This window comes from Marmota monax, unplaced genomic scaffold (assembly GCF_021218885.2).
Source record: "Marmota monax isolate L192 unplaced genomic scaffold, Marmota_monax_Labrador192_F-V1.1 WCK01_AAM20220418_F8-fsc00034, whole genome shotgun sequence".
Lineage (NCBI taxonomy): Eukaryota > Metazoa > Chordata > Mammalia > Rodentia > Sciuridae > Marmota > Marmota monax.
In genome coordinates, this window is record NW_026693934.1 from 10947852 (window position 1) to 10971915 (window position 24064).

Genomic DNA, 24064 nt, shown 5'->3' on the forward strand with positions numbered 1-24064 from the left:
CCTTTTTGTTTTGTTTGTTTGTTTTGTACTTAGGGCCTCAGTATGTTAGGCAAGCAGTCTACCAATGAACTATATCCTCAGCCACATGAAGCCCATTTTAAATGTTGCATTTCATTGCTGGATGTGGTGGCACCAGCCTGTAATCCCAGCACCTTGAGGGGTCTGAGCCAAGAGGATTACAAGTATAAGGCCAGTCTCAGCAATTTAGTGAGGCCCTAAGCAACTTAGTGAGACCCTGTCTCAAGATAAAAAATTAGAAAGGGCTGGGGATGTGGCTCAGTGGTAAAGTGCTCCTGGGTCAATCTGCAGTACCAAAAAACCAAAGTTGCATTCCATTCATTTTTATTAAATGAAAGAAATTATTTTTGAAAACTTAAGCCAATCTTGTTTCCCTTTTGTAATTAATTTTAATTTCAACCAAAATTGTGAAAAGATATTAATATTTCCCTATGGATTTCTTCAGTATAAATTCCTAGCATTCAAAGTAAGATGTGTAGTTTTGAGGGGGATGGTACCAGGGATTGAACTCAGGGGCCCTCAACCACTAAGCCACGTCCCAGTCCTATTTTGTATTTTATTTAGAGACAGGGTCTCTCTGAGTTACTTAGTACCTCACCATTGCTGAGGCTGGCTTGGAACTCAAAGTCCTCCTGCCTCAACCTCCTGAGCTGCTAGGATTACAGGCGTGTGCCATTGTGCCCAAATTGAAAATACTCTCGTGATAAATGTGATTAGTAAAATCTTAAAGCTATTCACTACCTCTTTCCTCTCAACTCTAAACTTCCAGTTTATGAAAGTCAAATCATTTTGGAGGGTTTTTGTTGGTTTTTTGTTTTGTTTCTTAATAAAAGTACCATAATCAGTATACAAATTTTATGAAATAGAGACAAATGCAAAGTGAAAATTAAGATTTTTGTTCCAGGGCTGGGGATATAGCTCAGTTGGTAGAGTGCTTGCCTCGCATGCACAAAGCCCTGGGTTCAATCCCCAGCATGTATATCTAATCATATATACCTAAACACACACACACACACACACACACACAAAAGATTTGTGCTCCGTCTTCAGAAAACTTGGAATGGAACCACCATTTGACCTAGTTATCCCACTCCTTGATATATACTCAAAGGACTTAAAATTAGCATACTACAGTGACACAGGCACATCAATGTTTATAGCATTCAGTTCATGATAGTAAAACTATGGAACCAACATAAAACTATGGAATCAACAGATGAATAAAGTAAATGTAGTATCTATACACAGTGGAATATTACTGAGTCATAAAGATGAATTAAATTATGGCATTTGCCAGTAAATGGATGGAACTGGAGACGATCATGCTAAGTGAAATAAGCCAATCCCAAAAAACCAAATGCCAAGTGTTCTCTCTGATATGTGAATGCTAACACACAATAAAGAGCGGGGCAGGAATAGAAATTCATTGGATTAGACAAAGGGGGATGAAGGGAAGGGAGGAGGACAGAATTTTCCTATATTCGTATATGAATACACAACCAATGAAACTCCACATCATATACAAGAACAGGATTGTAATTAGGATAAGTTATACTCCATTTATGTACAATACATCAAAATACTGTCATATATATCTACTAAGAACAAAAAAAAAAGATTTGTGCTCATTTACCTAGTACTACCCACCATTTCATTGAGAAGGCTTTATTCCTTATGTTTTTTTCAGTAAGAGGTGTGGTTATATTGTATTTATAGTTTTTGTTGTTGTTTTGTTTTGTTTTGTTTTGTTTTGTTTTTCAGTTTTAGTACTGGAGATTGAACCCAAGGGCACTCTACCGCTGAGTTACATCCCTAGTTCTTTTTATTTTGAGACAGGGTCTTGCTAAGTTTCTGAGACTGGCCTTAAACTTGAGACCCTCTTGCCTCAGCCTCCCAAGCAGCTAGGATTACAGGTGTGTGCCAGTGCACCTGCCTATGTCTGGAGGTTTTTAAACCTGCTATTTATTTACTTTTTATTGTAATGTATTATGCCATAAGTATATACTTCCATGGATTTATTTTGCCTTGATAGAACTTCTGCAGCCTGTGTAGGGACTTTAGCCTTTCCAAGGTCAGTGGAAAACTGTTAGAGGGGCTTGAAAAGAGGAATGTGAGGAGCTGCTTAGATTTTAAGCAGAACATAGTGGCTCCTGTGTGAAGAAGACTGTGGGGGCAGAGATGAATGAGGAGATTTTGGAGAGACTGTTGCATTACTTTCAGGGAGGAGTGCAGAATCAGCCAGGGTAGTAGCCATGGAAGTAACATGAGGTGGTTGAATTCTGGATGTGTTTTTATGAGGATTTCTTTAAAGATTGAATGTTGAATGAGAGAGAACAGGGTCTGGGGCAACCCCAAGGTTTTTAGTCTTAGTAACAGGAGGCCATGGAGTTGCCCTTGGCTGAAATAGGGAAAACCACAGGAGGATCATATTTAGTAGGAAGAGTTTAGTTTTTAATATGCTAAGTTTAAGTTGTGTGTTTGTTAGACATGCAAATAGGTAGTGGGATCTATTAGTCTGATACTTTGGAATAGAAAGTGAAGTTGCAGATATAAATTGAGGTGGTATCAGTATACATATTAATTGTTCTTAAAGCTATAGCTTCAGTAAGTGGATGAGGTCATCTGGGGAATAAATGCCAATAAAATCACTTTGTAGACTGAACCCAACGGTGATTGATTGGGAGCAAGATCAAGAAAAAGTTGGGGGAGAAATACAAACATTGTATACAGATAACTTCTGAGGAATTTGTTATGAAGGGATAGAAAAAAAGAAGGGTAGTAACTGAAGGGAAATGATGTCAAGGTGAAGTTCTTATTTGGGTCTGTTTTGTTTTTGGGTTCTGAGGTTGAACCCAGGACTGTGTATGCTTGCCTGGTATGCACTCTACCACAAGCTCCACTCCCAGCCCTAAGAGGGTTGCTTTTTACTGTTGCTGTCGTCGTCGTTTTAAGAAAAACATTCACTGGAGAAAAGATAGCCTGTTCAACAAATGGTGCTGGGAAAATGGAAAGCCACATGTAACAAAATTAAATTGAACCTCTCTCTCTCACCCTGCACAAAAATCAACTCCAAGTGGATCAAAGAGAGAGACTAAAACAGAGATCCTGCGTCTACTAGAAGAAGAAGAAGGCCCAAATCTTCACCATGTCAGCCTAGGATCTAACTTCCTTAATAAGACCCTACAGTGCAAGAAGTAAATAAAGAATCAATAAATGGGGGATGATCAAATGGTATCAAACTAAAAAGCTTCTTCTCAGCAAAAGAAACAATAATGTGAAGAGAGAGCCTACAGATTGGGAGAAAATCTTTACCACATACACCTCAGAGAAAGCACTAATCTCTAGGATATATAAAGAACTCAAAAAACTTAACACCAAAGAAACAAATAACCCAATCAACAAATGGGCTAAGGAACTGAACAGACACTTCACAGAAGAACAAATACAGCTGATCAAGAAACATATGGAAGGCTGGGGCTGTAGCTCAGTGGTAGAGCACTTGCCTAGCATGTGTGAGGCACTGGGTTCAATCCTCAGCACCACATATAAATAAGTAAAATAAAGGTCCATTGACAACTAGAAAAAAAATATTAAAAAAAGAAAAGAAACATGGAAAAATGTTCATCTCTAACAATTAGAGAAGTGCAAATCAAAATCACTGTAAGATTTCATCTCAACTCCAGTCAGAATGGCAATCATCAAGAATACGGGCAACAACAAATGTTGGCAGGGATTGGAGAAAAAGTTACATTCATTCAATGCTGGTGGGATGCAAATTGGTCCAATCATTTTGGAAAGCAGTATTGAGATTCCTCAGAAAACTGGGAATAGATCCACCATTTGACCCAGATATCCCACTCCTCAGTCTATACCCAAAGGACTTAAACTCAGCCTACTACACTGATGTGGCAGCATCAAAATTTATAGCAGCTCAATTCAAAATAGCTGAACTATGGAACCAGCCTAGGTGCCCTTCAGTAGAAGAATGGATAAAAATAATATTTGATGGAATATTATTCAGCTTTAAAGAAGAATGAAATTATGGCATTTGCCAGTAAATGGGTGGAGTTGGAGAATATTATCCTGAGTGAAATAAGACAATCCCAAAAAAACAAAGGCTGAATGTTTTCTCTGATATGCAGATGCTAATTCACAATGAGGAGGGGGTGCTAGGGAAGATCAGAGATACTTTAGGTAGAAGGGAGGGGAGGGGGGATATGGTGATTGGAAGGCAAATAGAATGAAACAGACATTATTACCTTTTGTACATATATAACAGCATGACCAATTGGATTCTACAACATGTACAATCAGAAAAGTGAGAAATTATACCCCATTTATATATATCAAAGGGCATAAATGCATTCTTATTGTCATGTATAACTAATTAGAACAAAAATTTTTTTTAAAAAAAAGGTGAAACAAATTTTGTATGTTAATTGGAGTAATCCACCAAGAAAAGAAGAATTGATGATTCAAGAGAGAGCTATGAGAATTCCTAGAGCAGCATCTCAGGGGGTGGGAGGAGGTGGGGTCCAGTGTGTTTCTGAAAGAGTTGGTCTTTTCTGGGATAACCCAAAGGAGGAAGAGAATATATGATCCCAGCCCATGTGGGGAGATGTAGTAATGACATTTATGGACATTTCCTTCTGATTGCTTCTTTTTCAATAAATAGTAGAAGCAAGAGGCTCTACTTAGAGTAAAGATAGAGGAAGAATAGTCAAAAGGTTGAGGGAAGGGAAAATATTAAATAATCATCCAGAAAAGGAATGGACGTAGCGAACACAATAGAATTGTCCAAATGAGGCCAGTCATCATTGCTGTGTGTCTCTAGCTACATTCAGCTACAGAGTTGGAGAATTAAATTAAACCTCTTTTGCATTTGCTAAATGAGAACAGTAAAGCAAGAAAAGGGACAATGAAGGAATAAAATGAGTAAAATATAGAATTTAAATCTGGCAATGAAAGAGAATGGACACGAGTGTTTTAAGTGATAGCAGAAAAGTGGTAAGATGGATGGCCAGTATCTTCTCATGGGTTCTAAAGTTTGTTGGAGGCTATTTTTGAAGGGGACTGACCTGGAAAGGGAGTTTGGACTTGAGTTGGAGGCCGAGATGGCTGTCAAGCGTATTGGGATTATTAGTGATGGCAGTGTAGGGTGTGGCTGTTGGCATGGGTAGCTGAGGTTGGAGAGGCTAGGGCAAGTAGGTAGTAGACTGGAAGTAAGAGTCCAGTGAACCTTTAGAGTATGTTTAAGTCCCTAAATATGTGAGCCTACAAACTCTAACTAGTGTTTGCTCCCTTTCTTTTACCTGGACACAGCATCTCCCATGGTAGATAACAGTGCAGACTCTGAAGCCATCCTGCTTCTGTTAACTTCCAACTTTGCTACTTGGTACTTATGTGGCTTGTGTCATAGTTTCTCATCTGTGAATTCAGGGATGATAATAATAATTCCTATATTTAGATTGTTTCTAAGATTATGTGTTAATAAGTTACCTGGTAGGAATTTATATTTAAAGGCCAGAACAACAGTGACTTCAACATGTAAGGATTTATCTCCCTCGAAGCATACCCAAGGCAGACAGTCCAGCGATGGTATGTGGACTCCATCTGTAGGGATCTAGGCCCTTTCCACCTTTCACTCAGCAACTCCTAGGATGTGATGTTCATGCTTTTGATTCAAGGTAGCTACTGAAGCTCCAAACATACATCTGGGCTCTAGGGCACAGAAAGAAGATAAGGAATAGAGAGTAACATCTTTCTTTTAAGGAAATTTCCTTAAAAGTACTACAGAGCTCTCTGCTTTCATCTTATCTGACCACACCTACAACAGAGGATAAGAAATACCTTCTTTTAGCTTATTGGCATTGTGCCTCTGTTAAAGCAAGAGTCCTAGAATGACAGAAGGTGAAGATGGCATTACAAAACATCTGACAGCCTCTGCCTCAGAGTGCTTGGCACAGTGAGAAGCCCAGAGAAAGGCTCAAGGAATACTAGGTGTCTGTACTGTCTTCTGAATTGTTGTTGTTGCTGGAAATCAAGTGAAGCATTCCTTGATATTTGGGTTCTCATAGATGTCTATGCTCCATTTCCTCTGACAGCAGTTCCTCCACTGGCTACCAACACTGTGTCTCCATCTCTTTCTTTGCTGGCAAACAACCTGTCTATGCCTACAAGTGACCTGCCACCTGGTGCCTCCCCAAGAAAAAAGCCTCGAAAACAGCAGCACGTGATCTCAACAGAAGAGGGGGATATGATGGAGACAAACAGCACTGACGATGAGAAGTCCACTGCCAAAAATCTTCTGGTGAAGGCTGAGAAGCGAAAGTCTCCTCCCAAGGAGTATATTGGTAATGGTCACTTAGGCTAATTCTTTTTTTTTTTTTTTTTAGGCTAATTCTTGTCTCCTGATACTTCTCACTAGTCAAGTGTACTTCCCAGAGGGTGTCCCCATTGTCAGTTTTCCTGATTGGAATTAAACTTGGAGAATGTTAAAAATATGTAATTAGCTCTTTAATGTCTTTTTTCTTTCCTTTTGAATAGATGAGGAAGGTGTGAGGTATGTCCCAGTGCGTCCAAGACCTCCCATCACTTTGCTTCGTCACTATCGAAACCCATGGAAAGCTGCTTACCACCATTTTCAGAGGTACAGCGATGTCCGAGTCAAAGGTCAGTCTTCCTAGAAACATCAAATATTAATGCATGAAACTGGTATAACACTGTCTGTATTTTTTTTAGTTGTTTATTAATTACACAGAACAGTAGGTTTCATTGAGAACATTCATATGTGCATATAACAGTTTGATCAATTTCATTCCCCAGTGCCTCCCCTTACCTCCCCTTTCCCTTCCCTAGTATAACTGGTATAACACTAATGAGTGTCTCCCACCTACATTTATGATGACCCATTTTCCCCTTTATTGGCTAGATTATTATAATCATAAAAGAAAAACAGGTCAGGTACGATGGCACATGCCTGTAATCCCAGTGGCTCAAGAGGCTGAAACAGGAAGATCATGAGTTCAAAGCCAACCTTATCAATTAGTGAAGCTCAAAGCAACTAAGTAAGAGCTAAATAAAATACAAAAAAAAGGCTGGGAATGTGTTTCAGAGGTTAAGAGCCCCTTGGTTCAATCCCTGCTACCCAAAAAAAGGAAGAGAAAAATAGATCTAGGGGTGTAACTCAGTAGGTAACTCAGTAGTGTAACTCACTTTGCATAACGTGTTAGACTCTAAGTTTTGAACCTGAGAACATTTTAATAAACCTACATGTAAATGAAAATGGTTAAATTATACTTTGCACAATGTCAGTAGATATTTTTTCTGATGGACTTTTAAGTGTCATTCATCTGAGATTAAATTAATGCACCAAGAAGTATGAGCTTCCAGAGAATTTACCACATTTCCCATTCTCCTACACAAATTCAATGTGGAAACTTGGAATTTGGGGGTTGGTACTGGAACATTTTATTTTTTTTATTTTGAGACAGGGTCTTGCTAAGTTGCCCAGTCTGGCCTCAAACTTGCAGTCCTCCTGGGAGTGTAGGAGTACATCACCATGCACAGCTGTAGGTTTTCCTGAGGCCTCAATGGGGTATTCATAAATGTCAGTGATTAGGGACAAAGGTGCTGACAGCTCAGTCTCAGTGGAAGTACCAAGATGACTATGCTTCCCAGCTGTGTCTATTCTTCCTCACAATTAAACAGGTATCCCTTGATATAAATGAGGAATTGATTCCAGGACCATTCTCAGATACTAGAATCCATGGATGCTCAAGTTCCTTTATATAAAATGGTGTAGTTTTTGCATGTAAAGTATCTGCATCTTTCTGTGTATTTTGTCATTCCTAGATTACTTATATAATACAATGTAAATGCAAGTCTATACATGTTCAGTACAGATGCAGGTTTTCAAGTATTGACAATCCACAAGTTTGAATCCACAGATGCAGAAAGCCAACTGTACTCTAAAATTTTAAAAGAAGGTGAGATTTCCAGAGGTCAGAGAGTTTTAACCTTCAGGAGCCAGGACATAGATCATTAAACATCAGTTAATGCCATGAGAATTCTGTAGCAGAATTTTTTTGTAATTGTAGATGAACAGAATGCCTTTACTTCATTTGTTTATTTTTATCTGGTGCTGAGGATTGAACCCAGTGTTTCACGCATGCTAGGCAAGCGCTCTGCCACTGAGCTACAACCCCAACCCAACCTGATAGTATTTTAGCCTAAAAAGATTCTTATTGTTTTTGAGACTCACTTTTCAATAATTATCTTTAGAAAGCTAGCTTGACCGCTGAAAGATTTATGATTCCTAGATAACTAATTGGCTATGTTTATAGTAACATCTCATTTTCACCAGGCCTCTTGACTATTAGACAACTTTGTTGTCATATTCATATAAATAAATCAAGTTGGAATATTGAAAAAATTTTTACAAGAAGGAATGAAAAAGACAAACAGGGAAAAAGCACAAGAAGCAAACAGAAAACAAATCATAATATGATGGCCACAAGCCTTAACTTTCAGTTGTATTCAGTTAAATATAAATATAGTCTCAACATACCAATTAAAACAGATTGGCAGAGAGTAAATGAAAAAATACAGTTTAACTATATGTTAAACGTAAGAAACTTATTTTGAATGGAAGTGACAGATTGACAGTAAAAAGATGAGAAAATAAAAACTAAAATTTCAAAAAAGGCAAGGATGGCTAGATTAATATTAGATAAAGTAGAAAATAAAATTACTGAAGACAAAGAGAAACATACTTTTAGAAAAATCAGTTGACCAGGAAATGGTCCTAAATGTATAGGCAACCAAAAAAAAGAGCTTTTAGAATATATGAACTAAAAGCAAAATTAATTAGAACATTCACACCTTATTCACAACAATTAGCAGAATGAATTCTCAGGTAACAAGAATGTAGAATAAACACAATGAACCAACAACATCTAATAGACATTGATAGAATACAATTCTTTCAAGTGCTATGGAATATGTAAAGATAGATCCTATCCTGGATATAAAACAGCTAATTTAAAGGAATTGAAGTCATATGGGGCATTAATCATCATGGAATCAAACTAGAAGACAATGAGAAAGATAAGAGAAAAAATTCCAAACCATGGAAATTTAAATAACACATGTCTAAGTAATCCACAGTCACAAAGAAAGTCTCAAGGAAACTTTTAAAAAATACAAAACTCAAAGGCACTGGGGATGTAACTTTTTGGTGGAATGCTTGCCTAATATTCAGAAGGTCTTAGGTTTCCTCCCCAGAAAAAAAGAGCAAAGTCAAAGCAAGTACAAGGAAGAAAATAGTAAGGATAAGAGGAGGAATCAGTGAAATTGAAAACAGGAAAACAGTAGGGAAAAAGGGAAACAAAAACTAGTTTTTTGAAAAAAAATAAAACTCATGAGTCTTTAGCAAGATTGAAATAAAAGAGGATATGAATCACGAATATTTGTGTTGCATATTAGGAACTGTTATAATGTTATTTTTTCAATCTTCTGCTCAGTTTTTGCTTTCCCACCAGCTGTTCCTATGGGATCTGCTTTTTCTACATCCTCACAACACTAATTATTGTCCATCTTTTTTTATTATTACAACTAATCCTAGTGGGTATTTCATTGTGGTTTTGGTTTACGTTTTCCTAATAACTGATGATGATCAACTTTTCATGTGTTTATTGGTAATTTTTGTTTTGTTTTTGATACTGGGGATTGAACCAAGGGACAGTCTACCACTGAGCTATATCCTCACCTCTTTTATTTTTTCATTTTGAGACAGGGTCTCATTAAAGCTATCCTCAGACTTGTGATCCTGCTGCCTCAGCCTCCCAGTTGCTGGGATTATAGGTACACACCACCATGCCCTACTCTCTGTTATGTCCTGTAACAGAGTGTCCTGTAATGTGTGACTCTATAATTATTGTAAAAAGCTAAGAAATTCTTTAAATCATATTTATGCTAATAAACTGCTTTGGCACATCATTATCACTCAAAGTCCATAGCTTACTTTAGGCTCATTCTTGTTATATATTATGTGAGTTTAAATAATATATAAATTAAGTTTTTCAAAATTAGTTTTTAAAATAATTTTCAGTTATTCATGATACATTAGATTATCTTAAGTCCTAAAGAGTAATTAAGACCATGCAGAGGTCTAGGCACAGTTGTAGCTCAGTGGTAGAGCACTTGCCTACTACGTGTGAGGAGGCGCTGGTTCCATCCTCAGCACCACATAAAAATAAATAAATAAAGGTATTGTGTCCATCTACAGCTAAAAATATATTTAAAAAAAAAGACTGCCAATACAGCTAAAGTCAACTTTACAAGCATCCCTCAATACTAGTCTGATTTTCCCCAGTCTTGTTGATAAATTTTATATTTACTTTATTCCAATTTTGGTTACTGGACTTTTCTTCCAAATTTGAAATATAATTCACACTTGATTCATGTGATTCCCCAAGAACTGAATAATATCAAGAAACTTCCCAGACTTAATGACTAGCCCTCAGTGTGCTTGTAAACATCACATTGAGTAAGGCTTCTACTCACTAAACACCATTTCCCCCTATTTTAAAAAAATTAGAGCTGGGCTGAGCACAGTGGTACACACTTGTTGCTTGGACTATAAGGCTAAGGCAGGAGGATTTGTTTTGAGGCCAGCTTTAACAATTTAGCGAGGCCCTAAGCAACCTAGGAAGACCACATCTCAAAACTTAAAAAAAATAAAATAAAGGGAGCTGGGAATGTAACTCATTGGTAGTGCCCCTGGGTTCAATCCCCAATACCACACAAAAAAAGAAAAATTAGAGCCAGGTGTGGTGGCGCAGGCCTATAGTCCAAGCAACTCGGTAGACTGAGGCTGAGACTGAGATTACAAGTCTTGAGACCAGACCAGCCTTGGAAATTTAGACCCTGTCTCAAAATAAAAAGAGGTAGGGATATATATAACTTAGTGGTAAAGAACCTCCCCTGGGTTCAATTCCCAGCCCCAAAATAAAAAGAGATTAGAACATTAATTTGTTCTTTTTAACTCACCAGATTAGCAGAGTATAGTCTTCAAAACTTTCTTCTGGAGTAAACAAAAAGGAAGCCTTTATTCATCTTATTGACCTTATTCCTAATGACTTAAATGCCGAAGACTTATTTTTAAATGTTTAAGTAAAAAAATTTTGATGAAATACTGGCACTTAGCCAGCTTAAATGCAAATAGCTGAGCTTTATAAAAATTGAAACATACTTGTTTTTATATGGTTCCAGAGGAGAAGAAAGCTATGCTGCAAGAAATAGCTAATCAGAAAGGAGTATCCTGTCGTGCCCAAGGCTGGAAAGTCCATCTCTGTGCTGCCCAATTATTACAGCTGGTAGGTGCAGCTCAACAGTTGTTGTGGTAAAGAGGAACAGAGGCTGGAGATGTCTAAGTGCATATAACATTTTCTTTTGAGTAATTTGGAAGCATTCTAGACAAAAACAGGTTATGGTAGGATTTTTATGTGTTGCTGTATATCGTAAGCACTATGTCAGTTACATATGATTATAGTCTAAATCTTAGTTTATTTGGAACAACTATGGCATAAGACCTAAAATTAAAATTCAACATTATGTCTTGTGGTGACATAGGAAATAGCAGTAACCTTAAATAGTGTACACGTGAGCCCCACCTCCCCACTCAACTCCCTCAGAGAAAGTCCTCTAATCAAATAATTCCCTTCACTCTGTGGACTGAGAATAGTTCCTGATTCTCATTGAGTAGTGGGCTTCGGTGATCTGCCAGATTTCATTATTACTCAAACCAGTCACATCTATCTGTGGGGAACAGAAGTGATCCCCTCCCTCTTGATATACTATAAACCCTGCCTTCCACAGCCCCTGCTTGTTCACTCTGTTTTTTGAGTGCAACCCCTTTGTGTCACTGAGTGGCATGCCCTGTCCTCCTTTCCTAGGCCATAAGTATATGTAACTAATCAACTGACATTTATCTCCCCTATCCATTTGTGGATCTTGTATGATAGTTCAGCCTTTTCTGTAACCTTAGGATAGGAATTTCTCCTTTACCAACTAAGTAAAGAGGGGTCAATTAGCCAGGCACAGTGATACATACATGTAATCTCAGCTACTCAGAAGGCTGAGGCAAAGAGGAGAACAAATTCAATGCTGGGGTAACTTAACACAAGTTCCTGTCTTAAAATAAAAATTAAAAAGGGCTGCAATGTAACTCAGTACTTGCCTAGTATACATGAGGCCCTGGGTTTGCTCCCCAGCACCAAAGAAAAACAAAAAACAAAACCACCTCATAAAGTTTTTCCATCTTTGGAATAGCAGTGTTCTCAAGAATATTGTCTGCTATGAAGATCTAAAAAACATATTGCTGGGCTGGGGATGTGGCTCAAACAGAAGCGCACTCGCCTGGCATGCGTGCGGCCCAGGTTCGATCCTCAGCACCACATACAAACAACAATGTTGTGTCCGCCGAAAACTAAAAAAATAAATAAATAAATATTAAAATTCTCTCTCTCTCTCTCTCTAATAAATAAATAAATAAACATTGCTGAGCCAGGCACAGTGGCATATGCCTGTAATCCCAGTAGCTTGGGAGGCTTAGGCAGGAGGATTGCGAGTTCAAAGCCAGCCTCAACAACTTATTGAGAGGCACTAAGCAACTCAGCAAGATGCTGTCTCTAAATAAAATATTTAAAAGGACTTAACCACTGAGTTATATTCTAGCCCTTTTTAATTATGGGTTCAATCGCTGGTGCCAAAAAGAAATTTTTTTTAATTAAAAATTATTTAAAAACCTTTGGCTAGTTTTCACTTAGCAGAAAATCATATTTATGTGAGAAGAGTGAAGTTGTTTTTCAGAGGAAAAACGTTCTCCTTGAGGACAGACTCTGAACTGTGGCATATTATATTACAAACCATTGTTGACCAGTTTCCTTCACTGTTTTGTGACCTTTCTATACCTTAGTCCTTGGGAGAAAGGACTTTATCACTCAAATAGCCCTTACACCACTGTTCAAAGTTGATTGGAGATGGGTTCATTTACCTGAGGTTAACATAGAAAAGTTTCTCTGAGGTCATGAAGTTCTTTTTCTTCTGTGTTGTAGACAAATCTAGAACATGATGTTTATGAAAGACTTACCAACCTACAGGAAGGGATTATCCCAAAGAAAAAAGCAGCAACTGATGATGATCTACACCGAATAAACGAACTAATTCAGGTTTGAATGAGCCCTTTCCCTTATGATCACCCACTTTATGAGATTGTTTACTGTAAAATCTTACTTTTCCCATTTCCTTGCCTCATACTCCAGCATCTTTAGTAAAAATGTATTATTTATTTCAGCCTACATTGCCAAGAAACACTGGTCAAATTTTCTCTATGTGAAAGTTTCAAAATGACCTCTGCCCAAAGGGCACCATTTCTCAAAAAGCCATGTCATCCTCGTGGCCACTGACTGATGATGTGCCATCTTCTGTTCCAGGGAAACATGCAGAGGTGTAAACTTGTGATGGATCAAATCAGTGAGGCCAGAGACTCCATGCTTAAGGTTTTAGATCATAAAGATCGTGTTCTGAAGCTTCTAAACAAGAATGGGACTGTCAAGAAAGTGTCAAAATTGAAGCGAAAGGAAAAAGTCTAGACCCAGAAGAATCAGAGTTTGGAAACAGAATTTATGAAGAATGATGATGGTGGGGGTGGGGGGGGAGGGGTTTGACTATTTTCAGAATGGAACATTGAAATAAAGGAAGTGTTCCTTAATTCACACATGAAAGCAGAGGGACCCATGGCATCCAGTGGCACAGAAGGATCAGAGTTGACCTGACACAGTGAGCCCCATTCTTTCTTTCAGGCACATCCCTGTTAAACCTGCTCTGTGTCATAAGTGACTCCTGATGCACAGTGACACAGATGGCTGACAGGCGTGTTTTCAGCCTACCAGTTTATGGACTGTATTTATCTGGTGGATTCCTGCAGGACCCATACTGAGCCTGGACTGAAAGTATCCACTCGGACCATCTGTTCTCTCTCTACACTGAAAATAAAGCCTCTTCTCACCCCAGTCAGTTCTTCTATCTGACCTTCAGATGCCCAAGTTGGCCTTTTTCAGTAGTGCCACAGCACCAAGAGAGCTGCCACATCTCACATTTAAAGGGTTCAAAGTACCAGTTCTTGTTACTTTTTTAAAGAACCATTTCCAAGTGAAGTTGTTATATTGTCTGTCCTGTGTGTCCAAATTGGGTTTTTGTGGAGGTTCAGAGCAGGTGACACCATAAGTTGCTCTGAGATCCTGTTCTGAAGTACATTCTTGGTTACCTGTACTTCCGTAGCTGGTGTGATGCTGTTAATTGTATGTACCACACATCTCCAAACCTTAATAAAGGACTCAAAGAGGTTTTTGTACATGAGCAGTTTGCATCTTTTCTAAAGTGCATCAGTATTGTACTGCACATCACATACATCTTTACCCTGCATTTGTTTCTCACGCGGTATTGATCCCACTCTTAAGGTTTTGTCATTCCCTGTAGGAGTTCTGCTCATCCCAGTAATTGGAAGGTGTTACAGTGGTGTAGTCTGTTGGCTCTTGGTTGTCTTAAATACAAACCTGATGATTAAATTGTAGGACTCTGAAGACTACAGTACTGGAGGCAGAACTTGCAGGTAGTTGGATTCTTTTCACAGAAGATTGCTCGTACCTCTAATCTGCGTGTAAAGGCCCAGTCCTGCTTCCTTTGGACACACGACTGGCCATCTCCCTTCTATCTGGCCTTCATGAGGCAGGCAGGAAAGATTGTCTCAGAGCCTCTTCCTCAGGACAAGGCCTGCCCTCCCTCCTTGGAAACGTGTCTTAAGGAAGGAGGGAGTCCTTGGACCTGGAGTTCGTCCCTTTGCCCTGACCTGCACAGGGTTGAAATGGGGTATATGCTGTTTCTGCCTGGGCGGGTGGGACCAACACTTCAGCTTGCCCACGACAGTCTCCCTGCTATTGACATGGGAAGTTTTCACCTGTTGTGTGATTGGGGTGAAAGACAAAGCCAACAAGGCAGCCTTGCTTGACTTTCACTGGGACATGGAGCCAACCTAAATGACTGGTTGTTTATTCAGGCATAAGCAGGTGTGACTGATGGAATAGTGCTCCTTTACCTGAGTCTGTCTATGCCCTTATTGTCAGGTGATCACACGTCTGCAAGCTAGGATAGGATAGGATTCGATGTTTGAGGTCCTAGGTTACAGAGGTGTTATCCTAAGGTATTGTCGCCATTTAAACAAAATTTAACCCTTTCAAAGGAAGCTTGTCATCTTGCCAGTACAAGCCCTGAAAGTCACTGCAGGTTAGAACAGTGTTTTCCCTCATCTTCTGAGGAGGACAACATAATCAGAAGTTGGGAGAGGGCTGGGGTATAGTTCGTTGGTATAATCGATGTAGAATGTGAGCCCCTGTTTTCTGGTTCCAGCACTGTAAAAAGAAGTTGGGCGAAATGGGTGAATGAATCTTGTCTATGAACACAACTGGGTTTTTTGTTGTTGTTACTGTTTTTTCTGGTGCTGAAGACTGAACCCAGGAGCAGTTTACAAATGAGCTACATCTCCATTTCTTTATTTATTGTTTTGCCAGCTCTGAGATAGCGTTCCGTTAAATTGCCAAGGCTGGCCTTGAACCTTCGGTCCTCCTGCCTCAGCCTCCCAAGTAGATGGAATTACAGGTGTACACCACTGCCTCAGCTAAACATAAGGTTTTTGTAAACTGTTTTCCAAGTAAATGATCTGGTAAGCTTGGACTATGTACACCTGTGAGACCATCACCATAATCACAATAGTGACTGTCAGCCCCCAAGGTTTCCATTTGACTCAGTCTCATCCCTAGGCAAATATTAGCTGCTTTTTGTCACTCTAGATTAGCTTGTATTTTCTAGAATTTTAACAGAATACAGTCATACAGCATGTACTTCTTGTGGAGAAGGAGTCAGGCTTTATTAATATAACAGAAATTAATGCTGAGATTTATTCGTGTTGCTTCTTTTCAGAAGTTCATTGCTGAGTATTTTGTCTGTCTTCCCTAAGCTATTTTTTCACCTGTAGAAAGACAGTTGGGTTATTAGCAAGTTTTGAATATCACAAATATAGGTTGCGATCCTCATATTATTTGTATAGACATCTGCTTGTATACAAAGTTGATGATTTTATGTTGTGCTTACTCCAGTGTCATGTGACCAGGAGAATAGTGCTGAGAAGCCCAGAATCCATTGACTTTTTTTTTTTCCTCCTGTACTGGAAATTGAACCCAAGGGAGCCTTACCACTGAGAGATATCCCCAGCCCTTTTTATTTGAGACAGGGCCTCTCTGGGTTGCTGAGTCTAGTCTTGAACTTGTAACCATCCTGCTACATCCTCCTGAGTCGCTGGGATTACAAACATGAGACCCCACACCTAACTCCAAGTAACTCCAGAAAAATGCATACTTAAAAATTAGAAGAAACTGGCGGGGGCGCGGTAGCACACATCTGTAATCCCAGCGGCTTGGGAGGCTAAGATAGGAGAATCGTGAGCCAACCTCAGCAACTTCGAGGCGCTAAGCAACTCAGTGAGTCCCTGTCTCTAAATAAAATACCAAATAGAGCTGGGGACATGGCTCAGTGGTCAAGTGCCCCTGAGTTCAATCTCCGGTACCAAAAAAAAAAAAAAAAAGAAGAAGAAATTGGAATATATTTGAGATAACACTTCTGTCTTTACAGTGGAAAAATCAAACTGATCTGGGGGAAAAAAAAGTCTAATCCATCTGTCTAGTCTAGAAAATCATACTATTTTTAAAGCCTGGATATTTTGAAAAATCATTAAGTAGAAAAACCATATAATATTTTCATTTCCAACAACTTTATCATAGTAGTAACAGTTACACAGTTTCAGGGGTTGAAAGATTATTTGGAGGCTATTAAAAAGCACATATTTTTATTTTTTTATTACAGAATACCACACAGATGTAGAAAACTACACAGAGCAAATGTATAGCTTCATACACTTTTAACAATTTTTCTTTTTTTTTTTTTGTACCAGGGATTGAACTTGGGCGCTTGACCACTGAGCCACATCCCCAGCCCTATTTGGTATTTTATTTAGAGACAGGGTCTCACTGAGTTGCGCTTCACGTTACTGAAGCTGGCTTTGAACTTGCGACCCTCCTGTCTCAGCCTCCCTAGCCTCTGGGATTACAGGCGTGCATCACTGTGCCCGGCCACTTTTAACAATTTTGAAATAACCTCCCCAGGTGAAAAATAGAATCTTGCCAGTCACCTCAGAAGTTCTACAACTGTTGCGTCCTGATCACAATCCTCTGCTTCCCCCACAAGAAAACCATCTTAACTTTTTTTTTTCAAACAAGCATTTTTTGTTATGCTATATAATACTCTGGTTTTTCCTTAGATTACATAAGTCTTTCTCCTTTTATTATGGTATATATAAAATGTCAAATGCCTTAATCTTAAAGGTATAATTTTGTGTGTTTTGTCAAGTGTGTACCTCTACAGCCAACAATCAAAAACACCAGCATTTTTGCATCCCAGAAGGAGTGCCTCTCTGATGAATATACTTCACCCATCCCAGGAAGTAGACACTGATCTACCATCTGTTAACATAGATGTCACACAGTGGTGCACACCAGGAACCCCAGCTACTTCAGAGGCTGAGGCAGAAGCATTGCAAGTTTGAGGCCAGTCTGGGCAGGGAGAGCCAAAGAACCTATACACACACAAAAAATGGATTTTTACTGTGAAACTTCAAATAAAGTGATTCATAGAGTACATATTTAATTGTGTCTGGATTTTTTGCTCAACATAACTCAAGATTTATCCATTTGTTGTATCAGGTTTTTTTAAATTGCCAAAGGGGTATTCTATGTACATTCTATTCCATGGAACTGTTTGCCCATTTCCCTATTGAAGGGTATGTTGGTAGCTTCCTATTATGAACAAAACTGTATAAATGTGTAGAAATATCTTCAAATAAATAGGTAAAAACCTGTTGGATCTTGAGGTAAAGCTAAATTTTCTAAGAAACTGCCAAACGGTTTTCCACAGTGGCTGTAAGAGTTCCATTCCCCTCCAGCAGTGAATCCGAGTTTCTGTTGTTCCCCATCATTGCCAGCAAGGTGGGGCCAGTGTTACTGAATTTTAGTCATGTGATATATCATCATTAATTTCATTGCAGTTCCCTAATGGGGTAGGACATTGAGTATCTTTTCATAGCTGATTTGCCATCTTTAATATGGTGTTTGGTGAAGTATCTGTTAAGGTCTTTGCTCATTTTAATTAGACTGGATTTTTGTTTTGTTTTTCACTGAATTTTAAGAGTTATTTGTATATTTTGTTCTCTCAATTTTTTCCATTCTGAGTTGGGGTCTCACAATGCTTCCCAGGCTGACCTTGAACTTCTGGGCTCAAATGACCCTCCTTCCTCGGCCTTCCAAGTAGCTAACTAACACTATAGGCCAGCTCCACCAAATCCGGTGACTTTTTTTTTTTTCTTTGTATATTTTGAATACAAGTCCTTTATTATATATGTTTTTTGCAAATATTTTCTTACAGTCATTATCTTTCTATTCTCTTAATAATTCCTTTTGAAAGCAGATGTTTTCAGTAAAGTTCAGCTTACCAATTTGTTCCCTTAAATCATGATTTAGCATTATAAGGACTGGTACTATAGCTCCATGATAAAGGACTTGTCTAGCATGTATAAGGCCTTGAGTTCAATCCTCAGCACAGAAAAAAATAAATTTTAAAAAATAGACTTATTACCAAACCAAAGGGCACCTAGATATTCTTGTTTTCTTCTATGAATTTTATAATTTTATGTTCTACATTTAAGTTTATAGCCCATTTTGAGTTAATTTTTATGAAAGATGTATGTTCTGTCAAGATTTTTTTTTGGCATTCTAGCACCATTTGTTGGAAAAACTTGTCTTTTCTCCATATAATTGTGCTCCATTGTCAAAGATTAGTTAACTATATTTGGAAGGGATGCTATTCTGTTTCATTGGCCTACTTGTTTATACTTGTTTATGCTTTCAAATACCATTTGTATTTGAATATCATAATTTTATAATAAGTCTGGAATTTGGAAATATTAGTCCTCCACCTCTTCTTTTCACTATCAAGATGGCTTTCCTGGGTATCATCTTTTCATACAAATTTTAGAATCTATGAATATCTATAAGATACTCTCCTGGTACTTTGATTAGGATTTCATAGAATCTATATTAGGAGAAACTGACAACTTGACAACATTAAGTGTTGTAATCCATGAGTGTGAACTATTCCTCCTTTTATTTAGATCTTTGATTTATCAGTTTTGTGCTTTTTTTCATATATATCCTTATTAGGTTTGTACCTGCTTCAGTTTTCTATTACTATAATGAAATGCCTGAGACAATTCGTTTTATAAAAAGAAAATTTTTATTTAGTTCATGGTTCTGGTGGCTCCAGTCCAAGATCAGGCAGCCCCACTGCTTAGGCCTCTGGGTAGGGCAAAGCAAACTACTTGCATCATGAGCCAGGAAGCCAAGAGACCATTTTCTTCAAAGGTATGCCCCCTAGTTACTAAGGACCTTTCACTAGGCCCCATCTCTTTAAAAAAAATTATATATATAAAATAACTATTTATTTTTATGTGGTGCTGAGGATCGAACCCAGTGCCTCACCCCTGCTAGGCTAGGCAAGCGCTCTACCTCTGAGCTACAGCCCCAGCCCAGGCCCCATCTCTTTATGGTTCTACCACCTGCCATTAGTGCCATCCTGGGAACCAAGGCTTTCACACAGTAATCTTTGGGGAACACTTACCTTAACCATCACAGTACTTAAATAGTTTATTGTTTTGGTACTGCTGTAAATGCTACTGTGTTTTTAATTCTGATTATCAGTTTTTCTCAGGGGGTTATATAGAAAAGGAATTGCCACTTATATGTTAATATTGAATATCACAATATTGCTATATTGGAATGTTTTTTAATGTGTTGATTCAGAATCAATCAGAACATCATGAACAAGTACTTTTATTTGTTCTTTTCCCATCTGTAAACCATCTATTTCCTTTCCCTGTCTTATTAGCATCAGGTAGGAGTTCCAGTAGGATATTGAATAAGAGTGGACAGTGTGGATTGCCTTGTTCCCAGTCTTGTGAAGAAAATGCCCAGTTTCTCACCACTATGATATTAGCTATGTGGGTTTTTGTCAATGTTCTTTGTCAGGTTGAGGAAATGGCCTGGTTTTTTTTGTTTGTTTGTTTTGTTTGTTTTTTGGGTACTAGGGATTGAACTCAGGGGCAGTCAACCACTGAGCCACATCTCCAGCACTATTTTGTATTTTATTTAGAGACAGGGTCTCACTGAGTTGCTTAGTGCCTCGCCATTGCTGAGGCTGGCTTTGAACTCACATTTCTCCTGTCTCATCCTCCTGAGCTGCTGAGATTACAGGTATGCATCACTGTGCCTGGTGGAAATGGCTTTTTTATTCCTATTGGGTTAGTGTCTTTAATCCTTGAATGAATGGTGGGTTTTGGCAAATGCTTTTACTGCATTAGCCTACTGATATGATGGTTTACATTATTTTTTTTATTGTTGAAATAGCCTATCAAACCAGGATGCCTGGACTAAATCCCACTAAATTGTAGTATATATTTCTTTTTATACATTGTTAGATCCAACCTCCCAATATTTCTTTGCATCTATGTTCATATGAGATAGTGGTCTGTGGTTTCCTTTTATGTACTATCTTTGGTTTTGGTATCAGTGTAATGCTGGCCTCATAGAATGAAATAGGAAGTGTTCTTTCTGCGTGTGTTTTTCTGGAGGAGATTAGAGAATTAGTATTTTCCTCAACTATTTAGTAAAATGTATTAGGGAAAATAAATGAACATGATGTTTTCCTTTTGGGGAAATTATTCATTATTAATTCAGCTTTTAAATAGATACGTGCCTATTCGTATTATCTATTTCTCTTTGTTTGAGTTCCATTGTTAGTTTTTGTCTTCAAGGATTTGGGCCATTTCACCTAAGTGATTTGTAGACATAGAATTGTTCATAGTATTCCTTTATCATCCTTATCACGTCTATGGGATCAGTAATGGTGACCCTTTTTCACTTATTGGTTTATTCATTCATTCATTATACAGGGACTTGCTATGAACTCCTGGGCTCAAGCAATACTCCTACTTCAGCCTCCTGAGTAACTGGGTCTATAGGCATGCCCCACTTTACTGGACTTTGATTTCATGTTTGGAAGCAATTTATTGAGATATACTTCATATACTATACAATTCACCTTCTTGAAGTATACAATTCAGTGGCTTTTATTGTGTTTACAGAGTTGTGCATCCATCACCAGAGTCAATTTTAGAACATTTTCATTGTCCCCAAAATAAACTCTTTCACTCCAAACTGTTATCCCACTTGAGTGTTTAATCTGTTTTAAGTTAATGTTTGCATGTAGTGTGAGGTGGGAGTTCAATTTCAATTTTTTGCATATGGCTGACCAATTGTCCTGGGACCATTTATAGGAAAAAGTCTTCTTTCCCCATTGGATTTTTTTGGTAATTTGTTAAAAACAATTACTTGTATATGTAAAGGTTTGTTTCTGGACTCTCAATTCTATTCCATTGGTCTATATGTATATCCCTAGGCTACTTCCACACTTTTGCTTAATGTTAACTTCTTAGGAATTTTTCTTTTGTTTTGATTTAGGGGTTTTTTTGTATATAGGGGGTTGAACCCAGGGGTACTCTACCACACAACTACATCCTCAGCTCCATTTTAATTGCATTTTGAGAAAAGGTCTTGCTAAATTGCACAGACTGGCCTTAACCTTGTGTTCTTCTTGCCTCAGCCTCCTCAGTATCTGGGATTGCAAGCCTGCTCCACTGTACTCAACATAGGATTTCTCCATTCTTTATTCTTTTAAGATTGATCTAGCTGTTCTGAGTCCTGTGAACTTCAGGATAAGCCTGTCAATTTTTGAAAAGAAGGCACCTGGGATTTAATATGGATCATGTTGAATCTATAGAACAATTTGGGAAATTTTGCTATCTTAATATTAAGTATTCTGATCTGTGAACCTGGGATGTCTTTCCATTTAATTAGTACTAATTAAATTTCTTTCAACAATGTTTTATACTAATACAAGTATAAGTTTTTCACTTTATTTGCTAAGTTCATTTCTAAGTACTTTTTTGATCTTTTGTTTTTGTTTCCTTTGTTTTGCAGGGATGGAGATCAATCCAAGGGCCTCATGATCCTAGGTGATTGCTCTATCACTGAGCTATATCCCAGCCCACTTCTTTTTCTCTTCAGTGTGTTGAAGGTCTTCTATTTGTTTTTTATGTGGTTGTAAATGCAAATGTTTCCTTAATTTTATATTCAGTTTGCTTGTCTTTACAGCATAGAAATATAATTAATTAATATAAATATAATTAATATAATCTATTTTTAAATTTTTTAAACAGCTTTATTGAGATGTAATTCACACACATATAATTCACCCATTTAAAGTATACAAAGTTTTTCAATATATTATATTTTTAAATTGTAGTGCAATATATAAAACAAAATTTGTTATTTCAAATGTACAATTCAGTGGCATTCATTATACTCATGATGTTTTGCAACTATCACCACTATTTATGAAACTTTCCCATTTCCCCTTTGTAACTCCCCCTCTTGCTTCCCCTTACCCCGACTCCTGGATACACTCTAGTCTACTTTCTATGTATTTACCTATTTGAAGCACCTCATAGAAGTGGAATTGTACGATATTTGTTCTTTATCTGTCTTGTTTTACTTAGCATAGGCTTTAAGTTTCATTTACAGCGTAGCATTTATCATAATGTCATTCCTTTTTATGTTTGAATAATATTCCATTGTATGTATATGTCACTGATTTATCCATTTATCTGGGTGGATACTTGGGTTGTTTCTACCTTTTGGCTCATGTAAATCATGCTGAAATGAGCACTGGTGTGCATATATCTATTGTAAATAGAATCTGTTGTTGTTGTTGTTAATTATTTTTATAGTTGTAGCTGGACAGCATGCCTTTATTTGTTTATTTTTATGTGGTGCTAAGGATTGAACCCAGTGCCTCACACATGCTAGACAAGTACTCTGCTGCTGAGCTACAGCCCCAGCCCGTAAATAGAATTTTAAAAATTGCTTTCTGATAATTTGTTGTAAGAGTATAAATATGCAACTGATTTTTTGCATGTTAATTTGTATCCTGCAGATATGCTGAATTTATCTAATAAATTGTTTTATGGAATTGTTAGAGTTTTTCTACATATAAAATCATGTTACTTGCATAAACAGATAATTTTACTTCTTTTTCAATTTGGATATGTTTTATTTCTTTGTCTTGCCTAATTTTTTTTCCCAACATCCATAACCATGTTGAACAGGAGTGATAAAGCTGGGCACTACTTGTTGCCTTGATCCTGAGCTTATAGGAAGAGCTTTCAGTCTTTGGCCATTGACTGTCATGTTAATTGTAGTTCCTTATTTTTGAAAGGCTGCTTGCCATTTTTTTATCCACTCATTCCATTGCTTGAAGATTTCCATGGGTTTTAGCAAACTCACATTGTCCTCATGACTGTTCCAGAGTGACTACAGGTATGTCAGCAGGTTTATCATCAATCTACCTCACTAAGCTGGGCATAGTGGTGCACACCTGTAATCCCAGCACCTCAAAGACTGAGGCACTAGGATCACAGATTCAAGGCCAACCTAGGCAACTTAGTGAGACCATAAAAATTAAAAAGGGCTGAGGATGTAGTTCAGGGGTAATATGCCCCTGGATTCAGTCCCTGGTACCACTAAATAAATAAGAATCCATCTCACCAGCACTTTATCTATTTTTGCAGTGTTGAAGCCAGAGCACACTGCAACTTAGATAAATAGATGGGGAAACATTTAGACGGATACAACCTCTTCCAAGTAGAAGGAGCTCTGCACTAGGCAAGTGGGCCCATGATGCAGTTGCAGTTCCAATGTGTTCAGTT

At 37.9% G+C, this 24064-nt stretch overlaps 1 protein-coding gene across 5 annotated transcripts in view; it reads left to right on the top strand.

Annotated features, from left to right (window-relative positions):
• Sap130 (Sin3A associated protein 130) overlaps positions 1–14434 on the top strand; it is a 77151-nt gene extending 62717 nt beyond the window's left edge. For 3 of the 5 annotated variants that reach the window (XM_046463761.2, XM_046463762.2, XM_046463764.2), the window contains 5 exons: positions 6123–6371; positions 6565–6690; positions 11293–11396; positions 13137–13250; positions 13515–14434. In XM_046463761.2, coding sequence (XP_046319717.1) covers positions 6123–6371; positions 6565–6690; positions 11293–11396; positions 13137–13250; positions 13515–13673 — 752 coding nt within the window. In that variant the 3' untranslated portion in view covers positions 13674–14434. The remainder of the gene's footprint in view (positions 1–6122; positions 6372–6564; positions 6691–11292; positions 11397–13136; positions 13251–13514) is intronic. The other 2 variants (XM_046463763.2, XM_058585404.1) reach the window with 2 other exon arrangements.
• Positions 14435–24064: the final 9630 nt, after the last annotated feature.